The 25,280-nt window shown below is 46.0% G+C and overlaps 2 protein-coding genes across 5 annotated transcripts in view; one reads left to right on the top strand and one right to left on the bottom strand.

Moving 5' to 3' along the window:
- Positions 1-25,280, bottom strand: part of SGSH (N-sulfoglucosamine sulfohydrolase) — a 294,044-nt gene that overhangs the window by 121,464 nt on the left and 147,300 nt on the right. The gene's annotated exons all lie outside the window — the stretch shown is intronic.
- Positions 1-25,280, top strand: part of RPTOR (regulatory associated protein of MTOR complex 1) — a 113,273-nt gene that overhangs the window by 21,640 nt on the left and 66,353 nt on the right. For all 4 annotated transcript variants that reach the window (XM_061479960.1, XM_061479959.1, XM_061479962.1 and 1 more), the window contains exons 4-8: positions 7,904-8,062; positions 11,526-11,672; positions 13,033-13,208; positions 17,274-17,333; positions 24,684-24,784. In XM_061479960.1, coding sequence (XP_061335944.1) covers positions 7,904-8,062; positions 11,526-11,672; positions 13,033-13,208; positions 17,274-17,333; positions 24,684-24,784 — 643 coding nt within the window. The remainder of the gene's footprint in view (positions 1-7,903; positions 8,063-11,525; positions 11,673-13,032; positions 13,209-17,273; positions 17,334-24,683; positions 24,785-25,280) is intronic.

The raw sequence follows: 25,280 nt of genomic DNA, 5'->3' as shown, positions 1-25,280 counted from the left end.
ATAATGAGGATCAGGTTCTTTGGAATTCATTTCACATTGGACTTAAAAGCAAGGTCAGAGGCTCTGCAGAGGAAAGGTAAAGTCACTCCACTGCTGACTACAGTCCAGTGAATAAATGCTCCACGCTTACAATGCATTTGCTCTGAGACAGCTGGCAAATGAAGCTGTTGGAATCTTGGGCTGCTTGTGAGTATCCTGGCACAGAGGAGAGGGAGATGGATTTTTAAAGGCAACCAGATACCTGCTGAGGACTTGCCAAAGACTTGCAAGAGTCTTCCTGAGGGCTTGGTTTAGCATTTGAGCTGAGGTGTCTGTAAGTCACAGTGCATGTCACTGTAATTAATATTTTTCAAGTTAGCAGTAACTGTTAATTTTATCAGAACCATTTTTTTATGGCCTGTGTTAACCAGGTTAAGCTGTTGCTCACAGCATCCATTTGGGATTTCCAGATGCTCCCTTGTATTTAAATATGCAGCTTTTTTATTATCTATGATTAATCCTCGGAAGTTTACATCGGGGTCATTTCATACAGCCACAGCCTAAGATCAAACCACCTAAAAGGTGTTTAAAAAGAAGTAAATAGAAAGCTTGCAGCCTGTGAATGTGGCTCAGCCCCATTTGTATTTGCCTGCATGTCTCTAACCTGAGAGTTATTGTGGCCATATCAGCCTGCACTTAGAGGCAATTGAGTTTATGATGGATTGGTAGTAGGAATAAATTGAAATCACTTCTCACACTGCTGAATCGATCTCTGAAGTTACCACCTAACGTGCTTCTGGAGCTCCTTACGTCTTGGCTGCCACGTTCTGCAGGCTGGGACCCAGCACAGCACCATCCTGCTCTGGCACTCAGTGTAAGGACACTGACAGCAAAGTTGCATCCGTGCAAGTGTGGTGATACTCCAACCTCCTTGTGAGTGCAGGCTTCCCCCTCAGCTCCTTGCTAGGCAGGTTTGCCAGGTCCCTTGGGACAAACCACTCCTTCCCAGGCACAGCAGCAAACGAGTGACTGTGGGGTCCTGTGAGGCTGTGAAGGGTTTCTGTCCTACTGGGGTCGTGCTGCTGTTTTCTCTGTTTGGGATGGATGGGGAAGGCAGCAGCAGTCGGAGTACCCTGCTTTTGGATAAAATGGCAGCTCTCCTTTAGGGAAAAGGATCCGGATTTATGACAAGGCATGCTTGTTATTAATGTAGCAAGGGTTATTCTAAACAGACGCTTGGATGGGGAAGTGCAGAACATGTCACTACATGAATTCCAAAGATTGAATGTACTCCTGGCTGATTTCCTGAGAAAGCCAGGCTTTTACAGGCATGCAGTGTGGGGTTGCATCTTGCACCTACCCAACATCCCAGCACCATAACGCATCACCTGCCCTTTTGAAATGAGGGGGAGAAAGTGGGATTTAAATGTGCTCCTCAACATTGATGTGGGAAGAGCTGGGTGGAGGCAGGGACAGGCTGTGCTGCTGCTCTGGTCAGCTGAGCCTCAGCCCAACTCCTACTCAACTCATTAACAGCTCATTAACAGCTACCAGTTAGGGAGGGCAGGGAAAACACCCTTAACACCCAAATCCTCAGCCTGAGATTGCATGCGATGAGGTGAAAACACAAAAATGAGCAGTAAAGTTGAGGAAAATTTGGCTTGATTCCACAGTTCAGGAGAGAAGAATTTTCTGTGTAGATTGTTCATTTATTGTGAAACTGTGCAAAACTAAAAGTGTTCTTGTACCGTTCTAAATTTGTCTCTTCTTTGACGTGTTTCCAAAGCCTGTGCAAATTCAGGATCCTAAATCTTTCTTTGATGCAAGAAAAAAGATGTGGTTTAGTAAGTATTAAAATTAAATCACGGTAAATCACAGGATTGAGCTATTAATAACAGGTTTGGATGCTCCAAAGAACAAAGTGGTTTTGTTATGAATGAAGTGTGTAGTTCCTAGCTAAAACAGCTTCAACATCAGAGGACTTGGGAGCAGGCCAAAGCAGTGTCATATCTAGGGGGAGAAAAAGAAGAGTGGGTAGAACAGGAGCATGAAAAGTCTGTAGTAGTGAAGTTAACTGAAAGTAAATTAGTGGGTAGGAGCTCATAGTGAAAGTTACTGGGAACCTGAATTGTTGGTGTGTTTAGGAAGAGTTTGTGGAAGAAGGGGCTTAGACAGGGTGGTGTCAGATGCAGACCCACAGGGGTCTTGGGAGAAGCTCAGCCTTTCAGTAGAGGTTTATCCCTCCCTTAGATTAATCCTGGTGCTGCCCCTGCCAAGAGTAGGCTGAGTGAGATGTGGTGACTGATGGGGCAGCGACTGAGATCTCTCTGGGCAGGGACCTGGGCTGTGCTGGAGAACAGGAGCTGTGCTGGTCTCATCCAGGACCCTGATGGGTACCCAGCCAAGGTGGACTCCTAAAAACCTCTCACATGAGGAACCTGAGCATGAACCTCACACGCTTGATGGCTTCTGAGCTGGAGGGGGATTGTGGTGTTTTACTGTCCTTCACTTCCCGTTCTTCCAGGAGTTTATGAATGTGGAAAAGTTTGAAGTGGTTCAAAGCAGGGGTTGAACGGTGCTGTCCTGTGGCAAGGACATGTCTGTCTGAGGGCTTAGTGAAGCTGTTTCTGGTCTTTTGCTCTGAACGTTGTCAGTGGATGTTTTTGTTTTAGTTTCCCTGGTTCCTGTGTAGGAAGAGATAATAGCAACCAAGAGAAAATGGATAATCCATAATTGGTCTCATTTAGAGGCCCCTGTCGCATGCAGCTTCTGAATCGTTTCTCCTGGCAGATGAACATCCCAGGGCTTTGAGTCATTCCTTGTGTGAACGCTATTTGCACACCTGAGAAACCCACCAGACCACCTGCAAGGTGTGGGTGCTTGCTGGGTCTCTGCAGTGGCAATGTGCTTTGGGGCTTCTTTCTTGCTTCCTTAATGATTTCTAACTCTGTACTTGCTTTCCTGACTGTGATGGGCTGATGTGTGTGCAGAACACTCCCCATGCTCCGAGGATCTTGCTTGGAGTGCGAGGATGGAGTTCAAGGCCAGTTGTTCTCTGTAAAATCAGAAAGCTGTTTGTTCCTTGTAACCCAGCTTTTAAACATGGTGGTGGATCTCCTCTTCCTCACTGCTGCTGAAGCACTCCCTGCTGCAGGGTCTGTCCACAGTAATTCGGAGTAACCCTCTGGCATCACCAGCCTGCTGTTTTTCTGCTCCCTGCTTTCCAGTGGTGGTTATGAATGTGTTGGGTGATTTGGGCTACAAAACCGATCCCCTTGAGCTTCACAGCGACTTCCCTCCGTGGACAAAATTCATGCTTTTCTCCCCCTGCTGCCTGTTTTAGAAGCAACTCTTTACATATGGACTCCTCCAGATCTCGTGTTAAGATCTTGCTAAATGTCTTTGGGGATCAGAATTGGTTTATATCAAAAAGATACGTTCTCTCATCTCCGTGCGCTTTGATTTCTTAAAAGCCCCTCCAGAAGATAAGAGTTTAATTAACAAAAGAGTGGCATCCTCATTGCAGATGCTAAATGGGCTCTTCCCTGCGGGGGTTATTCATGGTTCTGTTTGTTTATTATCCCTACCAATGTGCTCAGCACAGATCTGGGAACGCTTTGGATTTCCTCTGGATTCATTTACATCGGTGCCTACTGCTGCCACGCTTCCTGATGCCCTGAGAGCCTTCAGCTGAGGTTACCCTGCGCAGTAATGTAGTACCTGAGTTAATTTAGTTTACACCCTTTGTTCTGCCACTCCTGCAAATGCTGTATGGCTGTGGGAGGTCCGGTGGCCTTGTGTCCTGTGGTGGCTGTGGTTGGTGATGGCTGTGTTGACCTGTAGCTGCTTCCAGCAAGTTACACCTCAATGATGGGCTTCCCAAAGCTTATTCCCAGCTCCTGGTCAGCCAGAACAGCTACTCAAGCTCTGCATGAGCTTTCTTCAGGTCCTTTTGCCAGTCCCTGGGTATCTTGCAGGTTTTTTTTCATTCTCCAGAACAATTGTACAGATACAATTAAAGATTTCCTCATAGAATCACAGCCTGGTTTGGGTTGGAAGGGACCTTAAAGCTGTCCGACACATAGCCACCTATTTTATATGTCTAAGCCTGTTTGTTCCAGACACTGGGAGGAACATGTTGCATCAAACTGGCAGTTGCCCCATAAAAGGTGGAAACGGAATTAATTCAATTTTACATTTTTTGCTTAAAAACTGAATCCAGGGGGTTCAGTGTCTGTCATTAACAGGTCTTCAGACACCTGAGAAACATCTCTGGCTGCATTTTATTCTTTGCACAGTGTGAGCAGCAGGTCAAGGGAGGGCATATAGGGATAGGACAAGAGGGAATGGCTTTACACTCATATTGGCTCTTCCCTGTGAGGGTGCTGAGGCGCTGGCACAGGGTGCCCAGGGAAGCTGTGGCTGCCTCATCCCTGGCAGTGCTCAAGGCCAGGTTGGACACAGGGGCTTGGAGCAAGCTGCAGCAGTGGAAGGGGTCCCTGTTAGAACTGGAGGAGCTTTAAGGTCCCTTCCAACACAAACCAAACCCTTCTATGACCTTGATCCCCCGAGCAGTAGCAAGGGGTTTGTGTGCTGGGCTGGAGGCTCTGGGCACACACAGCCAGGAGGGGAAGCACGAAACCTGCACATCTTTGGCTCTCAGAACTGCCAGTTTCACAACTTCTGTTTTTCAGTAACTTATTTCTTTGGAGGGCTTTTTAGATTTCTGTTTTTCAAAGTCAGGCATTGTTCCAAAAAACACTCTCTTGGAATAATTGGATTGCTTTGATTCCTTGTAATTAAATCACGCTAAGAAGGCTGACTGTGCGCGTGGCAGTCGCGGGTTCAGTGTCTTTTCTGCACTTAGAAACTGGGATTCAGACCTGATGCGAGTCACAGCGCAGCAGCTGCGCATCCTGTGATGTCCCATTTACGCAGAGGTTCACCTTGAGCAGCAGAAAAGATTATAAATCATCATAAGCAAGAGCTAAGCTGTGTTAGGGAAAAACATTTGTAACAATCAGGGAAGGAGCTTGTGGCATAGTGAAAATTGAAATGTCTTAAAAATTAACATCACAAGCGTGTTTTTAAGCGAGTGTACAGCAAAAAGGTCGGGGAAAAAATGATGAGTCTTTCATAAGAGTGTGGCAATATTACAGGAACAAGCAGACCCCTTAATTTTGCCTCTGTGAGCAGAATAATGAGGATCGCGTGGATGGGGCCACCACAAAGCTATTGCTTTTGACAGCAGCTCCTCAGCAAGACACTGAGGTGATCGGAAAATTACATTGAACCAGGAAGGCAGCTGACATCGCCGTCAGCAGTTTCATGCTTGCCCATCACGGCGCCGGGCTGGGCTTTTGACAGGTCTGATGCTGCTGTTGCAGCATCAGCTGGGAGGGAGCAGCAGACACAGCTGGGCACAGCTGCAGAGTCTGGGCTGTCTTGTCTGGTAATTGCCTCAAGAGGCCAAACACCAACAAATCTGTTCCCCACACACAGTAGAAGGCAGGGGAGGCCAGCGCGGTCTGCAGGTGCAGCAGCAGCCGGGAACTGGTCAGTAGCTCATAAAAGCAAACATAAAGTCTTGTTGTGTGTCAGTGATTTTGACAGCAGCTGCTGAGATTACGCCCAGCAGATCCTTCCTGGGTTTGGTCAGGCACTCGGTTGCCTTTTGCAAGTGCTGAACTTTACTGCTGGAGGGATCTCTTGGGAAGTGGAAGGGAAGGATGCAGCGCATGGCCAGGGAAGACAATGAATGATGATGGAAGGAAGTACAGGACAGTGGCGAAAGGACACAATTCATCAAAAGGCTAGTGATGCTAAAATCCAAATGTTCGTATGAGAACTGAAACTGTTTAAAAAATGCTGCTTCCTGCTGGGAAAGGAGAGGTGAAACTGGTGAATAGGTGAATCCTGCTGGACCACAGCTTGTGTGGGTGTCCATGTGTTCAATGTGACTGGACACCGCAGGGCTGGTCACTTGTGATGGGCTCTCTGGACTGGGCAGGGTGGCAGCCCATGGGTTAGGAAGGTTTCAGTCCTGTTTCTCTGTGTTCTTCTCAAAGCCTTCAGTTTCTGTAGTTCTCTCTGGAAGGAGACCTCATTTGCTTTAACAGATATTACAAATAGCAGCCTATCCCACAGAGCATCTCATGAAACAGCTCCTCCTCTCCCCCACAACTCCTGTCCCCACTCAGATGAGCAAGCCCTGGATATTGCTTGTAATGACTGTAGTTGTTCTCCTTTTCTACTGGTATTTTTTGCATGCCAATGAAAAAACTCTTGAAGATATTCTATTTTTGGGGCGAAGACACCACCTCCTCTGGTGATGCGCAAATACCTGTTTCTGCCCTATGTGTGCATGAACGACATGTAGTAAACTCAGCCTGAAATCCCTGAGCTGACAGGTTGGACTTGGCCTCTCTGCTCTCCTCCTCTCCTTTTCCTTCCCTCAGCCTTGTGTTTCTCCACGCAGGAAGGATAGGCTTACAGTTTGGATCTTCAGCTCTGCAGGCTTTGGGTTTAGAGTGTGAATTCACCTCCATTAATTGCAGCTCTATTTAATATTTATGCTGCGAGGACGTGAGGAGCGTTCAAATGAGCATGTTCTCCTTTGGAAAAGAGCTGAGAAATGACCAGGCACTCAGTGCTGGTGCCTTGTAAAGATGCCAGAGGCAGGACAGGATTTAAAGTGCACAGTTTTGCAAATCAGCCTCTTCATAACAACACTGAAAGGAGAGATAAAGAAGTGGGGGGGACACCCGTGTGAAGATGAATAAAGCCTCTTATCTTTCCTTGGTGGAGAAGTTCCCCAAAAGGATGAGTGTGTCAGATCACTGGCTCTTTCTTCATATTTTCTCTCCTTTTGCTTGCTTTTCTTCCTTGCTGTAATCGTGTAAATGATGCCATTCGTTGTATCCATCTTGCCTGTTGGCTCAAGATGCTGTATGTTAATTGAGCAGCATGGTATCTGCTTTTCAAGCTTCATAGGTAAGTGCTTCATGCCCTGTTACTGTGATATTTAAGACGTTCTGATTTTTGCCTGCCATAGAAGAAAACCTAAAAAGCCTGAACTTCTGAGGTCTTGGTGTGGTTTATAAACAGGCTCTCAGTGGTGGTGCTGGAGGAGGAGTGCGTATGGGTTGTCCTGCTCTTAAACTTGGCTCTTCATTTTAACATGTCACTTGAATTTTTCTAAGCCCTTGTGATTCAGGGTTCTCAGCCTCTGGCTGCAGCTGTGGAGAGGGAGAAACGGGCTTTTGTCTTTCGAAGAACACTTGAGAGACTTTTTGTTATTATTTGGCCTTGCTTCAAAAAGTGCACTTTGGAGTGGGACAAACTGGCTGCTCCATTGGCATTTGAACTTCGATGAGTAGGAATGGGTTTGAAGTATTGGATTTCTTTATCAGTTTCTTTTCTTCCTCAAACATAGCAAATGTGCTCTGATTTATGTGCTTATAGAGCTATGTAGGGAGGAAGGAGAATATAGTGTCCACAGCCCAAGTTGTGATGGCACTGAGTATAAAGTTTACCCAAAAGCGAGCATCGGCTTTTGTTCAGAGATGGGATGAACTCCCTCAGACCTCTGTTGTTACTGTGTGTGTGCAACCACCACAGCAGCAGCAGACACCCTTTTATTCAGCTATGTTTTTAGATTTGTATGTTTATATTGCAATAGTAAATGTTTTGTGTTTTCCAAAGTAACCAGTTTATATACATGCTTCTATCTTGAGCAAGCTCCTCTAGTGGAAGGTGTCCCTGCCCGTGGCAGGGGGTTGGAACTGGATGAGCTTTAAGGTCCTTCCAACCCATTCTGTGAATCTATGATCTTAACTAGATGCCTGCATCTTTAACAGATTTTGTTTTACACCTAAATTCCTATCTTCCATTCTTATCTATTATCTTCCATTTATGTTACCAGGCCAGGTACAAGCAGAGTCTTGACCCTACTGTGGATGAGGTTAAGAAGCTGTGCACATCTCTGCGTCGGAACGCCAAGGAGGAGCGGGTGCTTTTCCACTACAACGGCCATGGCGTCCCCAGGCCAACTGTCAACGGGGAGATCTGGGTCTTCAACAAGGTGAGTCCTTGCAAAGCAGTGCTCGACAGCCCAGTCTTGTTCACTGCAGGGACGATGTTGAAGTGTTCTGTTAGAGAACAGCTGGGTTTTCAGGGTTTAAAATGCATTCACAGTTGTTTGGTTCCCTGCTGAGAGCTGTTTGTTTCTTCCTGTTCCTGTAGTTCTGGGAGACCAAACAGGTTGTCCCTCAGCTCCCGGCAGGGCAGGAGGGTCTTCTCTCAGCTGCACTGAAGCTCATTTGCAAAACACTGCAAAAACAGCTACTGCTACTTGCCTCCTCTGCTTTTCAGATGTAGCACCCAGCTCAGTTGTGTCTGAGCAAACAGTGAGACTTGGCTTTGCTGCCTGACATCCCTGACTGATCATTATGTTCTTACCATAAAGCTTACGCTTCAAATGTCTTTTGAGTTCTGAACGCCCTTGTTCAAACCACCTAGAGATACTGCCTGAGGACAACAAACTGTATGGCTAGCTCTACTTCTGGAGATGCTTAGATTGAAAAGGAGCAAACCTTCAGGAAGCATCATGTAGATTCACTTCAGCAGCACATCTTGGTCACTTTGTTCAGTTCACAGTGTTCAGATGCTGCTGGAGAGGCCTGTGAAAGGGGAAGGAATACGGTGTGGTTTGGATAAGGCACTTGACAAGCTAGTAGCTAAACTAATGTAGGCTTTCAAAACCTTCTCTCCTCAGACAGACATGACAGCATTTCCTCGAGTTTAATTTTTCATGGCTTTTGACAAGCTGTGCTTGCTGTACTACAAATACCTTTGGTTACCTTCACTGTTGAGGGTTCACCTAGGAAGCAAGTTTTCCCTTTTGATGTTTAATCTTTCCTGACAGATGATGAGGACAGTAGTAAATAAATAATCTGATCCTCATCCCCATTCATTTGATTGGAATGTAAACCCGACCTGTGTACATGCTTTGTCGAAAAGGTGGTAGCAAGGAGTGTCTCTGCATGGAGTGGGAGTGTGGGGAGGCGCCCGCTCCTCTTCCTCACACCCTTCCTCTTCAGAAGGAAACACTGACTTCAGAAATCAGTGCAGTAACGTGGGGTCAGAGACAGCGTTAAGGGGAGCAGGAAGAGTTTTCACTTGTATTTTCCTGGCTTTTAATGCCAGCAGCTCAACGAGTGCAGGGCTTCACCAAGCAGCGCATGACGGCGTTTATAGTGCTTTGGGTGGTTAATTTCTGCTTTGCAGCTCAGCAAACAAACTGTTCCTGAACCCTTGGTTAGGGAGATAGTAAGATACATAGAAAGAACTGGGGATGGACTCCTGTAGGTTCACTGCCACAAGGCTCCTTGCTGAGATTTCTGAGGGACTGCATAGCGTTCAGAAGAGGCAGCACAGAAGCTGAACACGGAACCCTTCTGGGGAGAAATCTCTTTAGAGAATTCTCTTCAAGCGTTGTTTCATCTCTGATAGGAAATGGGCAGAGGAAGTGCACCATGCTTTGGAAAGAATGATTATGTTGAAAATGTCCCTTTCTTGGCTATGTCACGTCCTGACAGTTGAGACAGTCCCTGTAAACTGGTGAATAACATGCCATAACATGCTTCTCTTATAGTGTCTGGGAGTGCTCTTGTATGAGTAAGGAGCAGTGCATTTTTTTCTAGCTTTGCTGTCTGCTGTTCTCTGAGGAAAGTCCCAGTGTAGTTTCAGAAAGGTAAAAGTCAAAGCAGAGTTCAGACAGCGCTGAAGTTCTGGGGAGCTTCTCTCCAGAATCTGAATAACAAGTTACTTGTTTTCAATGTAGTTTTGAGTTCTTCATTAAGTGATTGGTTGAAAATCAGCTTCCAGGTTAGCTGTTTGCTGTGTCATTCCTTCAAGCAGCCATGGAGGGACTCTGTGAACAGGGCAGGAACTTGCTAAACCCCAGAGTCAACCCTGAGACCAAACGGCTCCCTCCTGCTCGCAGCCCAGCATGGCAGAGGAGAGGTGAACAAGCAGCAAGCGATCAGCCTGAGCTGCCGTGCTGGAAAGCTGTTATTTAACACTCCTTTTTCCTTCAAACTGTCTCATTTACATATCATTAGCAAATTTCATGTTATTTGTGACCCCCACAGTAACGCTGGCACATAAAATCCTTCTGGTTGGAAATACCACCATATTAATCAGAGCTATAATCCAATCTTAACTGTAGCCATCCACGCTGTAAATATGAAGTTAAAACAATGTACACCCGTAAACTCTCCCTGGTTATGCATGTCAGAGCAGGGTTTTATATGTAACTTATAACGACTGGAATGTGCTTAACCCCTGTGATGTCCCTTTAAAAGGTCTGGGCCATGGGTGAGTTGTTCATGTATCTTTCTGTCCTGCAATAATTCACAGAGCTCCTGACACCTGGAACTTTGGCTTTTATAAACAATTTTTCCTATTAATTTTAATGCAACAACCAAAACTTTTATGTATGGGCAGAACTGGGGTTTGAAATGGCTTACTCTTTTCCCCCTTATCTGACATATGGTTTACGAGCACTTCTGTCTTTATGTATGCTGATAAGTGTCCTTGAGAATTTGATTTTTGCTAAAGTTTACCAGTTTTATTACAGCTATTTTAAGCCTCTTGCATGGAAATGGGAGTTCTGTCCCCATCCATCACCCCGTGGATGTTAATAGGAACTTCACAGCTTTTGCTGTAGGTTTGGCCAGCTCAGTGCGGCAGGAGCCCAGGCAGGTTGTCCTCTGCCTGTGAGTGGAAGGGTCTGCAGCAGCCACGCTGGATCTGGTGGTGTCCCTTTGCAGTTCTGGTGCATGGGTCTGGCCCTGCTAATTCTAAATTCTTATTTGTGATCCCCCTTGTATTTTAAGAAGCTTTTACCCCCAGTGATTTGGGGGTGTTTGATGGAAGATGAGGAACAAAATACTCCCTATTTACAGCAGCAGAGCTGGTGGCACTTCACGTTGGTGGAGGAGCCTTTGTTGGGTTTCATTTTATTGGCTCATTTGGGAAGTTGCACAGAAGTTAAAGACTGTAATAACATTATGAAGCATCTCATTAGGCTGAGACGGGGGAGCTGCTGATGGGCTCCATAGTCTTAATTATCAATCTTGATGTATTGATGGGGTTCTCGGTTCCGAGGCGTTTGCTGTTCAAGGCAGCTGCTTTACAGCCTTTGCCAGACCTGCAGAAGTCTGAGCTAAAATGGGACTCTGAGCTGCTGCTGGAGTTGTAGCACAGCTCAAAGCGCTGAGCTTGAGAGTTTTAAAGTTCAGCCTTTCCAACAATACCACAGGGAAATCTGTTTGTAGCTTGTGTTGGAGTTGGGTTTATAGTCCTCATTAGGAGTAAATGTTGATTGGTATTTGTGTTGATTAATATGCCCAATGTTCAATGTGGGGTTTATTTTGTGATCCAGAATTGGAACTTTGTGTGTGTATTTCTGTATCTCACCAATGACAGTTCTGTTGCTTCTCTGTCTCTCTGTAAATCGAGTGTGTTTTTCCTTTTCCCAGAACTACACTCAGTACATTCCCCTCTCCATCTATGACCTGCAGACCTGGATGGGCAGCCCTTCCATTTTCGTCTATGACTGCTCCAACGCCGGCCTTATTGTCAAGTCATTCAAGCAATTTGCACTACAGAGGGAGCAGGAGCTGGAGGTGAGATCACAGCCTCCTGCAAGGGTTTCACTCCTGTTTGTGCTGCAGGGTTAAGTTTCAGCTTGCTTTGCCATGTACAGCTGAAAAATGTGTTTAAAACTGTGGTGGAAAGCAAATTAATTTGCAAATAATTCTGCCACTCCAGTCTCTCTGGTTCAGTTTGCTATTCTATTAAACATGGAATGATTTTTAATACAAGCACTAATTAAATGGTAATGTTAATAGACTCGCTTCATGCCCTAATGGTCTTTTCTGCTGAGATAAATGCTGAGGTGAGCTAGACATATTTATTTTAGTTGCCCAAGTCTTGTATCTGGGTATGTATTTGAGTGCTGTTGGAGCTTTGTGCTGTTGAAGTGAAGGTGAAAATGCGAAACAAAATGAAATCAACCTGATGCACAGAGGGGCTGTCACTGGTGGTTCAGTCTCACAGAGTGCTCAAGTTGAATATGTTTCTAACGAAAAGTTGTTTTACATTGCAAATGTAATTACTAATACATTTATTGGCATAAATCACTGACACTCCTCACAGTTTAAACAGGGGATTATGCTCCATTAAATATGAACTAATCGAGTCTTGGAAAATGAAGTCTTGTTAGAACAGTTCTAGATGTTGAGATGCACAGACCTTACTTTAGAGTTATTTTTCAGTGTAAGATTCAGTGCCTAGTGCAGAAATTAACACATTTTTCCATCCAGAGGAGTACGGGTAAGGACCTTGAACCCTTCTACTAAAGCATTAAGGTTTGTATCTGCTGGTACTTTAATGGTTGCATTGCAGGAGGCAGTGCACGTTTCCTTTTCTCTTTTTGTTGGAAGGTAGCCTCTGTGCTTACACAGGGTAATTTTCTCTCTTCCCTTCTCCAGCTTGACCTTTTTGCTCCAGTGAAGTAGAACGCTGTATGGGGAGAAACACGGGGTGTTCAGGATTCTTCTGGCTACCGACAAGAGTTGTCTTTATGGTTCATGGCAGGAATTCCTGCTTAGTTCAGCCAAATGAATTGCATTTTTCCATTTGAAGCTATTCTGCCATCTGTGGTGAATGGTTATGGGCCATGAGAAGGATGAGTTTTGCTTAACTTGCTTCCACAGTGCTTGACTCCAAGCTGGCAGATGTGAACTGAAGACTCTGAAGTGGTGATCACAGTTCAGGCTGTTGCACATGGCTGGGTTTGGTGTGTGGTCAATGCCCTTTAAATACTGTTAATTCTGTGCGAGTTAAAATGATGGTTGGTGCTTCTGCAGTCATAAACAACTCGGGATCCAGAGATCCACCAAGCTTTGACTTGGTTATTTTCAAAATGGCCTAGCACCTCACCTTCCTGATTCACTACATGGGTGATCTCCTTGATCTCTTCAGGTGGCTGCAATTAACCCCAACCATCCACTCGCCCAAATGCCTTTGCCCCCCTCGATGAAGAACTGCATCCAGCTGGCAGCCTGCGAGGCCAACGAGCTGCTCCCCATGATCCCAGACCTGCCGGCCGACCTGTTCACGTCATGCCTTACTACACCCATCAAAATCGCTCTGAGATGGTGAGTATCTTCCTCAGTGTCGATGGCAAGTGTGTAATTTGGGTAGCTTGTCTGTTGAAACGATAGCTTTGTTAATCCAACCTAAAGGTTCCCTGCAATATTGAATTACAGGATTTGAACTATGCATTTGGGACAGCATTTTATTAATCGGAACTAGAAAGGTGCAAATATTGTGATCTTCTACTTATTACGTTTTAGTTTCCAGCTCAATATCTAGGTTTGCTTAGATTAAGGGATTTACTGTTCTGGGAATTAAGCATCTACTTCTTCAGAGAGCAGAAATAGTTCATAGTGCAATATAACTTTTGGTAAATTGTCCTTTGTACAAATCATATTCCAAATATTGCAGTTGCTGTAAATAATACAGTAGCACTAAATAATGCTGTAGTGAAAGAAATTGAGCGATAAAGCAAAGAAAGATGCTCTGGAATGACAGACCAAGTTAATTAGGCAGAAAGTTCTCAAAGGCTGCTACAGGAGCTTTCCAGGAGCAGTATTTTTACCCAACAATGGAGATGATCATGAGTAATCGTGGTGCTGGCCTGGGAGCTGGTGTGAGGAGTCTGGTAGCTCACCGACTCGTTCCTAACCAGCACGTTTCACTCCATCCTCTCAAGGTTTTGTGTCGTCGAGAATGAAAAACTTGAGGGCATTCGCTAGGCGGGGTTAAAGCAGGGGGAAGCCTATAGCCATGGCAGCAGTGGTAAGCAGTGGCATCACTGCAGCTTCAGGAGCTATTAGCTGTCTTTTGGAGACACTCGGAATAATTTGCAGTTCTTACACGCTTTCTGACTTAAATAAGCAACCAACGAAGCGAGTTCATTTGAGCAGGTTCTGGTTCAGATACTGGGTGCCTCTGACTGATCCCTTCTGCTCGTGTGAGGGGCAGCACAAGATTTGTTCCATTCCTTAATCCCAGTTTTGATTTCATGAGCTCGCAGGGTGTTTTCTCGCAGAAGAGAGTCACAGCTTGTCAACACAGGCAGAAGTCTTGGGTGATGTGGAAAAGCCGGGCTAAGAGCCTCAGTGACATTAGGAATAGTTTCAGAGGAAGGTTTGAGGGAGCTGGGGAGGAAAGGGTTTTTCTGACCCAGGTTTCATGGACCAGGAGTCTGAAGTTATGGGAGACTAGCCTGGAGTTTCATCTGAGGGATGGCAAGCCTCTAAGTACATTAGGCAGGTAGGTGCTTCTCTCATGGCTTTAAAATCCTTTTCCTCTTACTTTCTCCTTCTTCTGCTGTAAAAACAAAGCATTGTGTTGTTTTTCCCTTGTGGTTAGCAGGGCCATATTTGAAGTGAAAATGCTGTGGCTGTGTGAGAGGGGCTTTGGGTTTGGGTGTTGTGGGGCATTTTATGATGTTGGTTTTCTCCATGCGCACTGAGGAAGGTTGGGGTTTGTTTTGATGGTATGATCTGCTCAGGAATTTTCTGTTACTCATCTCCATGGGAACGTAGCTGAGGGGGTGTTCAGGGCAGGTTCTCCTGCAGAGCTACATGTGGCGTAAGCATGAGATACTCAGAGCTGGGTCTTGTTAGTGTCTGACAGGAAATGCATTTGTAGAAATGCAGCTAGGCAAGGATGTAAAACTCACCTCAGCTCTGCGAGGGACTGGTGCTGGTAGACACCGTGTGAACTCTGGATAGTACAGCATTCCCTACTACCTCAAATCCAATGATGTAGCAGGAAGTCAAATCAAATCTATGTGTGTTGCTTACACACCTCTATTCTCTGATAAAGATTATGCTCCTTTTATAGTCCCTGTTGATTGGCATTATTACAGTTGTGGTTTTATCCATAAGAAGTGCCTGCCTGCAGAGCACTGTTACTGCTGTTAACAGAATCCATACACAGCCAGAGCCTCCTCCTGCATTCCAGGTGCTTGATGCAAATTGTGTCGGTGTCCTAAAGCAGACAGTTAACTGAAAATAGAGATGGAAATCTGGGTCATTAAAACTTCTCATTGCTTCAGTCTCACCCTTTTAGCAGGGCTGATCCGAGCCCTGCAGAATTGCTTTGGAAATGCACTGAGTTGGCCATTCTGGACTGACAGGCTAATGAGGTTTCATACACTGAATTTATGGGCAAATAAAAGTTTGATGAATAAATTTCTGTACATCCCATTTTGTGCTCTGTGCTGTAAGTAAACAACTGATGGACAAGAATCCCTCATCAGATGGGGCTGCAGCTTCAGTCTGATTTCAGGGGAAGAAAAGCCAGTGCTGGTGAGAGAAACCCGGGTTGGTCGTGCCCTTCTGAATGTGGTCCATGAGACTTCAGTATGGCCTGACAGCTCCGGGAGCCCAGTGTATGAATTCTGGTAGTGATTATCTTCACGTGTAGTGGCTGTTGTGAGCTGACATATTCCAAATATATGTTGTAACTACGTAGAGCTGTGAGACAAGCTTAGAGATAAGCTGTCTGCTTTGGTAATCTTGACTGACATGCACTAATCGGGACATAAATGCAGCTATTGCAGGAAGAGGCAGAAATTAGTGTGTGTTTGGTGCCCCGGTTCAGGCAGATCCGTGTATCTCATGCTCTCTAAAGCAAAAAGCAACTATACTGGATGCTAGGATCAATGGTGCGTCATATGCTGGTGTTATCTTCGATCCCTTAAGAGATAAACCAGCTGCAATTGTATGTTCAGGATTTAACACATCAGGGAAGAGGCTGTGCTTGTCTGAATTGTCTGAAGGACTCCATGGCTTTGAACCATGGTATCCCACTCATTAAAGAGCAGTAATAGGGCTCCTGAAGAGTGCTGGAAACCCCCAAACCACAAAGAAGTGAAAGGTCTGGGAGCTGCTCAGGCTCAGATGTGCAGTTTGTACACCAGGATGGTGATGCAGCAACCTTGTAAGTACATGGAAACAAAAACTTAAGCTGTGACAGCTCATGTTCCGTTGGATCAATTAAAGCAGGCGTTTAAAGTGGAGGGGGTTTAACCCATTTCTTTCTGCTTGAGATTTTTGAGGGTTACCTGAGCTAGTCCTTGGTCCCAAATTTATTTAGAGAAACTAAACTGAGTTTTGGAACCCTCCTGTGATACCTGAGCAGAACCAGTGGGGCTGTTATGTATATTTCTGGTTTTCTTCTTTCAGCCTGGCATTTACTGGCGTGGTTATGTGCAGCTCTAACATAGTTCACCCGATGTTTGTGCTGATGACACCAACCAGCACTTGAGACCTCAAGGGCTCCTGCTGCAGGAGGGCAGCCGGGCCCTCCTGCTCCACGCTGTCCATGGATCTTCTGTTCCTGGCAGAGTGGATTTCTGAAGTACAGGGAAAACAGGCTGGGAATGCAGTGAAACCTCTGAGGAAGTCATTTCTCAAGATGAATTTGCTGGTTTTCCTTCCCAGGTCTGTCGTTTCCCAGGTCTGTCCCCTGGGCCACAATGCACATCCCAGAGGGCTGGAGGAGTGAGAGACACTGGGAAGCAGCCGGCAGTGACTTGTCTTCCCACACCCCCTTGGCTTTAGGCACTTCGGGGGTTTTCTAGGCACAGGAAGCATAGTGCCAGCAGGGCCCTGTGTTTCCAGGGCTGGCCTTCCTGAAGCAGTGCTTGTGGAGTGCTGAGGAAGTGGAGTCAGCACTTTTTTAATTGAACAACGGAGGCGTTTGGACTTGCCGCATCCCTGTCGCTCCCTCCCGCGCTCCCTCCCCTGCCTGCAGCGCCAGATCTCTTCAGGGAAGCCCAGCCAACGCTGATCATTATTCCAGAGGCATAAACCTCCTTGGCTCTCGTGTTGTCTTGCTCCTCCCGAGGGACCGTGCGGGATGACTGCGAGCCCTTTTCCCCTGCTCCGCGCTGGAAAACTTGTCACTGTGACAGTTACAATACCCCAGTTTTGACACCTGACGATGGAAATCGCCGCATAATCATGAGTGTGACAAACACTGAGGGCTTTGCTTCATTCTTATTATGCTGTAGCAAAGTTTGCTACCCAAACACTGTTTTAAAAGCAGAAGCACTGTAATAAGGAAACCTCCTTCCATATTCTTTCCGCAGAACCCTGTCATTAAATAGTCAATTAGTGTGTTTTGTTTTATTCTCTTCCCCACAGGTTCTGTATGCAGAAGAGTGTCAGGCTGGTGCCAGGAGTCACACTGGATTTAATAGAGAAGTAAGCCAAATTTTACGGTTATTCTTTATCCCCTGTCGCTCTTCATGTCCATGTTATTTCTTGCATTTCTCTTGTTTGTCTGCAAGGAAATTTCTTTGGAAAGCTTTTCAGGTCTGCACCTATGGTGTTTGTCATTTCTTGCCTTCCCCTGTGCTGAAATAAACTGTGGCCGTCAAAGCGAGGCGGGCTTTGCTTTGCTCCAGGAGCTTTGGGTCCTGTAGTTTTTTCTGCTTGTGCTGCAGTGAGATGGCAACCACAGACACAGGTCATGGCCATGTTCTGGAGCCCAGCCCTGGTTTTGGTGTGGGCTTTGCCCAGCAGAGCCATGCTCGCAGCCACGCTCGCTTCACAGCACCCCACGACACCAAAACCAGCTCAGAAATAGGAAAACACACAGCCAAAGATGGTTTGGCACGTCATCACCGTGCTGGCCTCGTGTTCTTTGTCTGATGGTGCTGTTATGTTTCAGATGTAACACCACTGAAATGTGTTCTAATCCTTTTATCCAGGCGATATTCGAGCATAATTACTGGTTGTCAGGCAGCTGAGGCAAACTGATTAACCAGGACAACTGTTTGTCAGATTCAGTTTGTACAAACAAAGGAGACTTTGAATTATTAATAATAGTGATTGTCCACTGTAGGCTTGGGTTTTAAGATTTTCTTGATTTTTCTATCTTTTTTCATGGGAAGCATATTCTTAAAGACCAGCAGCAGATGCTCGCAGCCATGAGCTGCGGTAGCTCTGTGCTCCCTGCAGATTGCTTTTGAATGCCCTGTGCTTGGACCACTGATACACACACACACACACACACACACACACACACACACACACACACACACAAACTGCCTGGGAGTGATTCATTAGGGATCATTCATTTGATTTCTGAGAAATGTTGACTTAGAAATGCAGCTGTTGATTAATTAGAACTCTTGTGCCACACGGGTGTCCGGAGTCCAGGTAGCATCCTTTGTGTGAGATGGAGACTGAAGAATTGAAGGGCGTCCCGGAAGGGGTCAGGAGAACAGGAATCTGCATAATAAGCGTGAATTCTTAATAGAAATACATTATCATACTTCCTGGTGCTTTAATAAGGCGCTGCCTGGTGCGGCGAGGTGCAGGAATCCTTCATTGCTCCTGCTGCCAGTCGCAATTACCTGTTACAGCAGAAGCCATGAGGCTAAGATTGCCTCTGCGAACGTTTCTCGTTCAGATTTTGCTTCAGTAAATCACTCCATGTTGACCTGCGTGTTTTACATTCAGGTGGGGTTAAAAATGCTTCTCGGTGCTACTGCCTCTTCCACAACATGTATTTTAGAAGAGTCGGGCTCATCAGTAGTCTTGAGGTATTTAATCATGCTCATTTTATATGTGAAAACCTGATTATCCCACCTCATCTCAGCTGGGGAAGCTGAGTAATGATTCTCGTACAGCTGTATTTCAGAGGCACTAATCTTGACAAATAAGAATAATTTTTCAATTTACAACTAGAATAATAGAGACAGGATCCCATCTGTCAGAGGCAGCATCAGGGCAGTTTCAGAGATGTGGCAGCCTAGGAGAGGGTCCACCACTGGCTGTTGTTTTCTCTGAAAGCCATGGTAAAATGTGGTGGGCTTTGTTTTCCTTTTGGATTTCAGGAGATGAGGAGCAGGAGGGAAATGTAAAACCTCCCCAGGGCTTCGCCTTGCTCTGCTGTGTGCTCAGGGTGGGATTTGGGGTGTGAAGAACTGATGGGCATCACCAGTGTGGGCTGGGGTCACCTCAGGCCACTGGATAAATGTGTTCCAGAACAATGACAGTGGTATGTTAATTGCAATTAACATTGCTACGAGAGTGTACCTAATCAAGGAACGTATGGCAAGGGTCAGGGAAGGTCTGAGCCAGGTGGCTCTAGAGTCGGCTTCATGGAACACTCGGATGTGCTGCTGAGCGTTAAATGCTCTTTAAATAATGGTTTACAGGGAAAAGAAGTTTTCTTCAGTATTCTTGGTTTTTAAAGGTCAGTATTACAGGAAATGTGCATTTTTTAATGGCTGTTTTCATGGAAAGTGTGCCAGAAGTAGGTTCCTGGGGATATTATTATTATTTCAATCTGTACCAGTTACAGGAAACACGTGGGTTTTATTCCAGTCTCGAGATAGGGCTGGAAGACCTCCTGCGTTGGCTGTGTGTACACTGTAATTTATGATTTGGTTATCTTTAAAACTGGGGAAGGAGTTTGTCTGGCAGTTAAGCTGCAGACTTGGGGACTGACTGAGGCTGTGCCTTCTGTGAGGAGCTCAGATTGCTGATTGTCTGGGCTAACCCAGGGCCTGATGACTGGGCCTGGGGTGTATCCTGATGTGCGGTTAGATCAGACATCTTTGGAGATGAAGCCAAAATAATCCCTAGTTTAAAAATAAGGATCTTTGCTGGAGCCAGACAGGAAAATGATGTTGGTGAAGTACTGGGAATTTGGGAACCTTGGGCTGCCACTTCCTAAAGCCTTTTGGTGGCAGCAGTGATGTCGGGTGTTCCCACTGCCTTGGTTGGTCTGTCCTGTTGGATCACCAGTGTCCCACCGTCTCTGTTGGCACAACTTGTGTGGCTGTTGAGTGGGATGAGCTGGGGCTGTGATCTGCTTTTTAAACATTTTGGGAAAAACCCTAAGGAATCGTTTCGCTTGGAGTAGGGTGGGAATACAAAGCCGGGTGCTGAGAGCCAGGGATGCACAAGAATGATGCTTTGATCCATGTCGCTGCATTAGGCTCCCTCCTGAAGTCACGTTCTCCAGAGAGCAGGGGTGGGATGTTGCTTCCTGGGATTTCTTTTTCTCTGGGTCCCTGTTGCAGAAGGAGGGAATTCTCTGAACAAAAAACTCCCGGTGAGCCGGGGGCTGTTGGTGCTTCTGGGGAGGCCACTTAGAAAACCATCTTTTCAGATGAGCACATGAGCATGGCACCAGAGCTCACGTTCACAAGCGGGAAGGAGCCTCGGCCCTGCTCGCAGGGCTTGGTGACAAAGGACCTTTTCTGACTGTCAGCTCTGCGTCACATAGGCAGGAGCAGCGTGGGAGAGCTGCGTCTGGCTGCAGCCTGAGCTGCTGCTGCGCCGAGAGCAGAGCCCATCTCTGCTGTCACTCACCAGCACAAAGCCCATTGCTGAAGATCATGAGAAATAACAAATCTGAGACTAAAATTAATGTTTGTTTCCATCTGAAGTATTGTCAAATGTCACAGCCTGGAAATTATGAATGTTTTAATGTTGTTGGCTATTGATGAGTAATGGTTCAGTAGGAGCCACTTGAAAGATAAAGTAGGAAAAGAAAATCCCATGATATTATATGGCAAAAGTAATGTAACTGGGGGAAATGTAGCACTTCTGCTGTGCTCTAACAGCCACCTTTGGTGTGTGCTCTCAGGACTTGGCTAAGCACTTGCCTTGAGGATGGGAAATGGCAGGGCAGGCGAAGGAGAGCAGCTGAGCAGGGATTCTTTCCCCGGGTGATCCCAGTAGGCACTATCGGCTGTTCCAGTCCCTTCCAGTGCCATTTCCTCTGCCTGGCTGGTGTCCTGCCCACTGTGGCTGGTGGGGTCCATTAGCATCGCCTGGGGCCATCAGAGCTTCATAACCACCAGCAGCTTTCTGCTGACTATTTGAATTCCTCACATCAGTCTGGGAAGAGAGTTTGCTGTGTGGAAAGTCACTGGAAGTGGTGGTTTGTTCGAAAAGGTCAGAAGGACGAAAGCTGCCCAGGCATGGAATAACCTTCCTGGCTTGTGCTTGGGTCTGAACAAACAAAATGGGCGTTGCTGTGTAAGCAGACGAGGCCAACTGCTAAACTGAAATGGTATTTCCAACAAGAATCAATACTGCCTTCTAAAATAATACTGATAATGCCCTGGAACACCCTGCTGCCTGATGAGAGGAGATGCTGCCATTGCTGCTGGTACAGAGGCTTGGTAGAAATCATCAGGATTCAAACTAGGTGGAGAAGGGCATTTGGCTACTAGAAAAGAGCTCTGTTTCAGCAGGACTGGGCAGGGACAAATCCTGCTGCCTCTTGGGCAAGTGCATAAAGGCAGCTGAAGACAGAGCAATGGTTCTGCTGTTGACAGGACCCTGATCTCTCTGTCGTTACAAGTAGCACAAGGTGAGATGTCCCTGCAGATACCTGCTCAACCATTTCACATGCTGACATGCTGCAGCCTGGGGCTTTATAGTTATTATTTCATTTCTAGTGGGAAAAGGGTCATTTTGAGTTTGCCTTTTGAGCGAGGGCAGGCACCTTTATTTTCTTCTGGAAGATTCAGTAGATGGTGTTAGAGCATGTTTCAGGATGTCTTGTACTGAGTGGTTTTAGCCCTGGTCTGACAGGGTGCTGTGCCACGCTGCCTGTTGGCAATACCTCCCTCATTAGCACTTGAGCTGAGGCAAAACTTTGCTATTGAAAATGCTATTCTGGAAAGTTCCTCTTCTGTAATAAACTGGGGTTTATTGAAATGGAGTGTTTCATTTTCTCACCATTGTTACAGGGTATCAGCCTCTCGTGTAGGCAAAGCCTATTGTAAAGCCGGTGTGAAGATAGCACTCGAAAGGGTGGTTTTCATGGCAACACTTCATTCGTGTCTTCGTACGGAGAGATGAGAGACGGAGCACTGGTGTACAGAGCTCTGCAGCACTCTCGAACAAATGGCTGAAGAACCTCAGAGGTTTTGTCTTACTCGAGTAGTTCCCAAGGTTTTGGGAGCCCAGTGGCTTGCCACCTGCCTCACTGCTCTCCTTTTGTGATGAGAACATGTTGTCTCTGAGCACATGAACTGTGCTGATCCTGTCTAACGAGCTCTTGCCAGTTCTAGAGGTGTCCACAGCACTGTATTATGTTCCTGCTCATGGGACTGATAGCTGTGGTGTCCCTTTTCCCCTGGAGGAATGAAAAGGGAAATGTCCTTGTGTTATTTTCTGTTTAAAATCATTGTGAATGTGGGCAGGTATTTGATACATCAGTACCAAAGCAGCTTGTGTTCTGAAATCCAAGTCTGATGCTGCATATCCCAGTATTTGTATATATTACATTCCAAAAGAAGAGATACCGATGGAGCCCATTGAAGGGAGAACCTGGCATCCTTTGGGGCACATGCTTCCCCTGTAGTGAAACTGATTCATGGGATTCTGGTGACTTTTTGACAAGGTGGTTGATGGTTGCCCCTTGCACGAGCTCCTCCGTGACCCTGACATTTTGTAGTCCTCGCTTTGCACAACAGATTTAGGTCTCAGTGAAGGCGTCTGTCGGGAAGTTGATGAAGGAACAATTGAGAGTCTGGAGATGTTCAGTTGCAGCGAGCAGCTGGGACGTGCTGCCCTTTTTCCCTTTTCTTCCCCTCGCTCAGAAACAGTTTTTACAGATGAGGTCTGCTTTGTCCTCACTGTCAGAGGCTCTCGCTGATTGTCAGAGCTTAATGTGGAAGACATCAGGAGAAGCGATGAGGACGACAGCAATGTTCCTCGTGGGGAAAAAGACTTTCTGGAGCCTTGTGACGTTCTGGTTCTGTAGATGCGTGCCCAGACAGAAAGGGAAAGAAGAAAGAGGAGGTTGTACAGGGAAATGTACTCATCCGAAGTATTTTACCTGAAAAAGGACAGTGAGTGTGTTTGTGTAGTGGAACCATACAGAAATAACAAGTCAAGTGACCTCTGCTCCCTTAAGGGAGGGATAGATGATGTTAAAAAAGAGCATAACTGATTATTTCAAATAGCTGTTTATAAGTGTGCGAAGAAACACACAGTGCATTGGTTTGTGTCGAGATCTCTTCTGACTCTGGCCCGTGTTGTGGTTGGTTGCTGTAACATCATGCCATGGTGCAGGTTTTCTGGCTGAAAGCTGCCTTGGAAGTGGCCATCAGATGGTTTAGGTTCAGCGTTTGGCTTGCTGGGAATCTTGGCAAAGATCTTTTCAGCGTCTACTTAATCATGTTCTGACTTGGAAATGCTGCAGAGGGTGTTCTGCAATGCAAATATTGTTGTGAAATCCTCACAAGAGCAGTGGCCTTGGGTTTCCTCCGCTTGCTCTGGGGCTCGGTTAACAAATGCTGGCTCAGAGATGTAGGTTTTTCCTCTGGTATCAAGACAGACAGGAATTCTTTATAAGATGTTAATTTCAGGCTGGTTTAGAAACTATGTTTATACAAGGGAATATGCTTCATCTGAACCTGTGTGTGCTGTACAGAGCAGGAGAGTAAGTTGCTATAGAGAAAGGGCTTCATGTAGTTTGTCTTGATCCTTCTAAGATTTGAAACTTGTTCCAGGAGGGAAGCTGGGGTGTGTTGGGATTAAATCATAGGATGCCTTACTGGATTGGGTGCATGTTTCCGAAGTTTCCCCATCCGCTCTGGTACCTTCTCAAGGGGAAGAGGCTCTGCTTGAGAGCACTGGGTTGTATTTGCTATGTGAGTGGCTGAGTGTTAATAAGAGAGCCCAGGATGAGTCTGTTCATCGTGGGTGGGTGGGTGGGTGGGTGGTTTTTTTTCCTTCTTGTTTGTGTTTTTAGGAGCAGCAAATAAGCGTTAGGAAGTGAGTGAGGAAAGCTGGTCAGGCTGGAGGCAGAAGCTGAGAGATGCTGAAGACCAGCTCACAGCTTTTCCTCCTTTAAACAGCTTTGTGTGCTTTGATTTTGGGTTAGGGCAGCCTGATTTTCAGTCTCTGCAATCACAGAAATCAGATTACATGTTGGTCCTGTAGTGTCTTTGGACCTCACTGGTGAGCAGATACAGAATGAGATCTTTGTTCAGCTCCTGGATGACTTGTTTCAGTCTACAAAAGCAGGATCCTGGGAACAAGAAGATTCCTGGTGGTACAGCGCTGTCCACCGCTGCTGAATGGCGTGTTGGTGCTTGGAATAATAAATGTTTAAAGAACAATAATTGTTTTTTTCCTGGAATATGATCCCTCAGGAGTTCTTACACAGGGATGTTACAGGTGGTGAGCAAGTGGTTTGCAATATTTATTATTAAATGTTTCAGCAAGAAGTGAATAATGGATAAAATGAAGCTGGGTGGTACTTCGGAAGAAAAAAGGCATTTCCATTGCATCGCAGAGCTCCGCATCATCCCTGTGATGCCTTCCCAGACATTTTCCTTTAGCTCAGTTACCTGTAAATGATTCCTGCTTTATCATCCTTTATCTGGCAGTTCATCTCCCAAGCAAATTCAAATGTAATAGACTTTGGATAAGGGGAGTCTGTCAGCAACATGAATTCTTTGTGAAGAATTAAGGTCTGGAATTATTTGGTGGGCCTTGACTGAGCCTCAGAGGTGTGCATGGGTGCGTGTCACAAGGTTTAACAGGCAATGGAATTTTTCCCCATTGTAGGATCCCGGGCAGACTGAATGACAGGAGAACCCCCCTGGGGGAGCTGAACTGGATCTTCACCGCTATCACAGACACCATCGCCTGGAACGTCTTGCCTAGAGGTAAGGCTTGGGCAGGCGAACCGAGTCCGCTCAGGAGCGAGCATCGCTTATTCACAGTACAAGGGTGAAGAGTGAGATAAATGAGGCACTGACAGGAGGAGAACATGAGAGCCTGCTATGGAGAGCACAGATCAGACTGGATCTCAAGGCTAGTTAAACTTTTTAATTCACTCTTTTTACCAGAAGCATTTCAGCAACCTGATCATTAGAAACCAGAAGGGCTTTTTCTAGTGCTAACATGATTGCTTTAAGCTTGAATGATTCTCGTTCTTGCTGTACTTGTACAGAGCAATCTGTTTTCTTCCAGCCTGTGTTAGTATCACAAATGAAGGGTTCTTTCCTCTTTGCTGGTAAGGCAGCCTGGGTTCCCCACCAGTAACTTCATCCCATTTCTCTATTCCTGTTGTGCTTTGAATTGATAACTCTGGAGCACGGGTGGCCAAATGTGTGAACAGTCTTCCTGCTACACTCTTCCTAATGCTCAGCACTACCTAAA

The sequence above is a fragment of the Pezoporus flaviventris genome, unplaced genomic scaffold (genome assembly GCF_033815535.1).
Source record: "Pezoporus flaviventris isolate CSIRO_AGI_PZ_B2104156 unplaced genomic scaffold, CSIRO_AGI_Pfla_v1 ptg000158l, whole genome shotgun sequence".
Classification (NCBI taxonomy): domain Eukaryota; kingdom Metazoa; phylum Chordata; class Aves; order Psittaciformes; family Psittacidae; genus Pezoporus; species Pezoporus flaviventris.
This window is presented reverse-complemented; position numbering and strand designations above follow the sequence as displayed.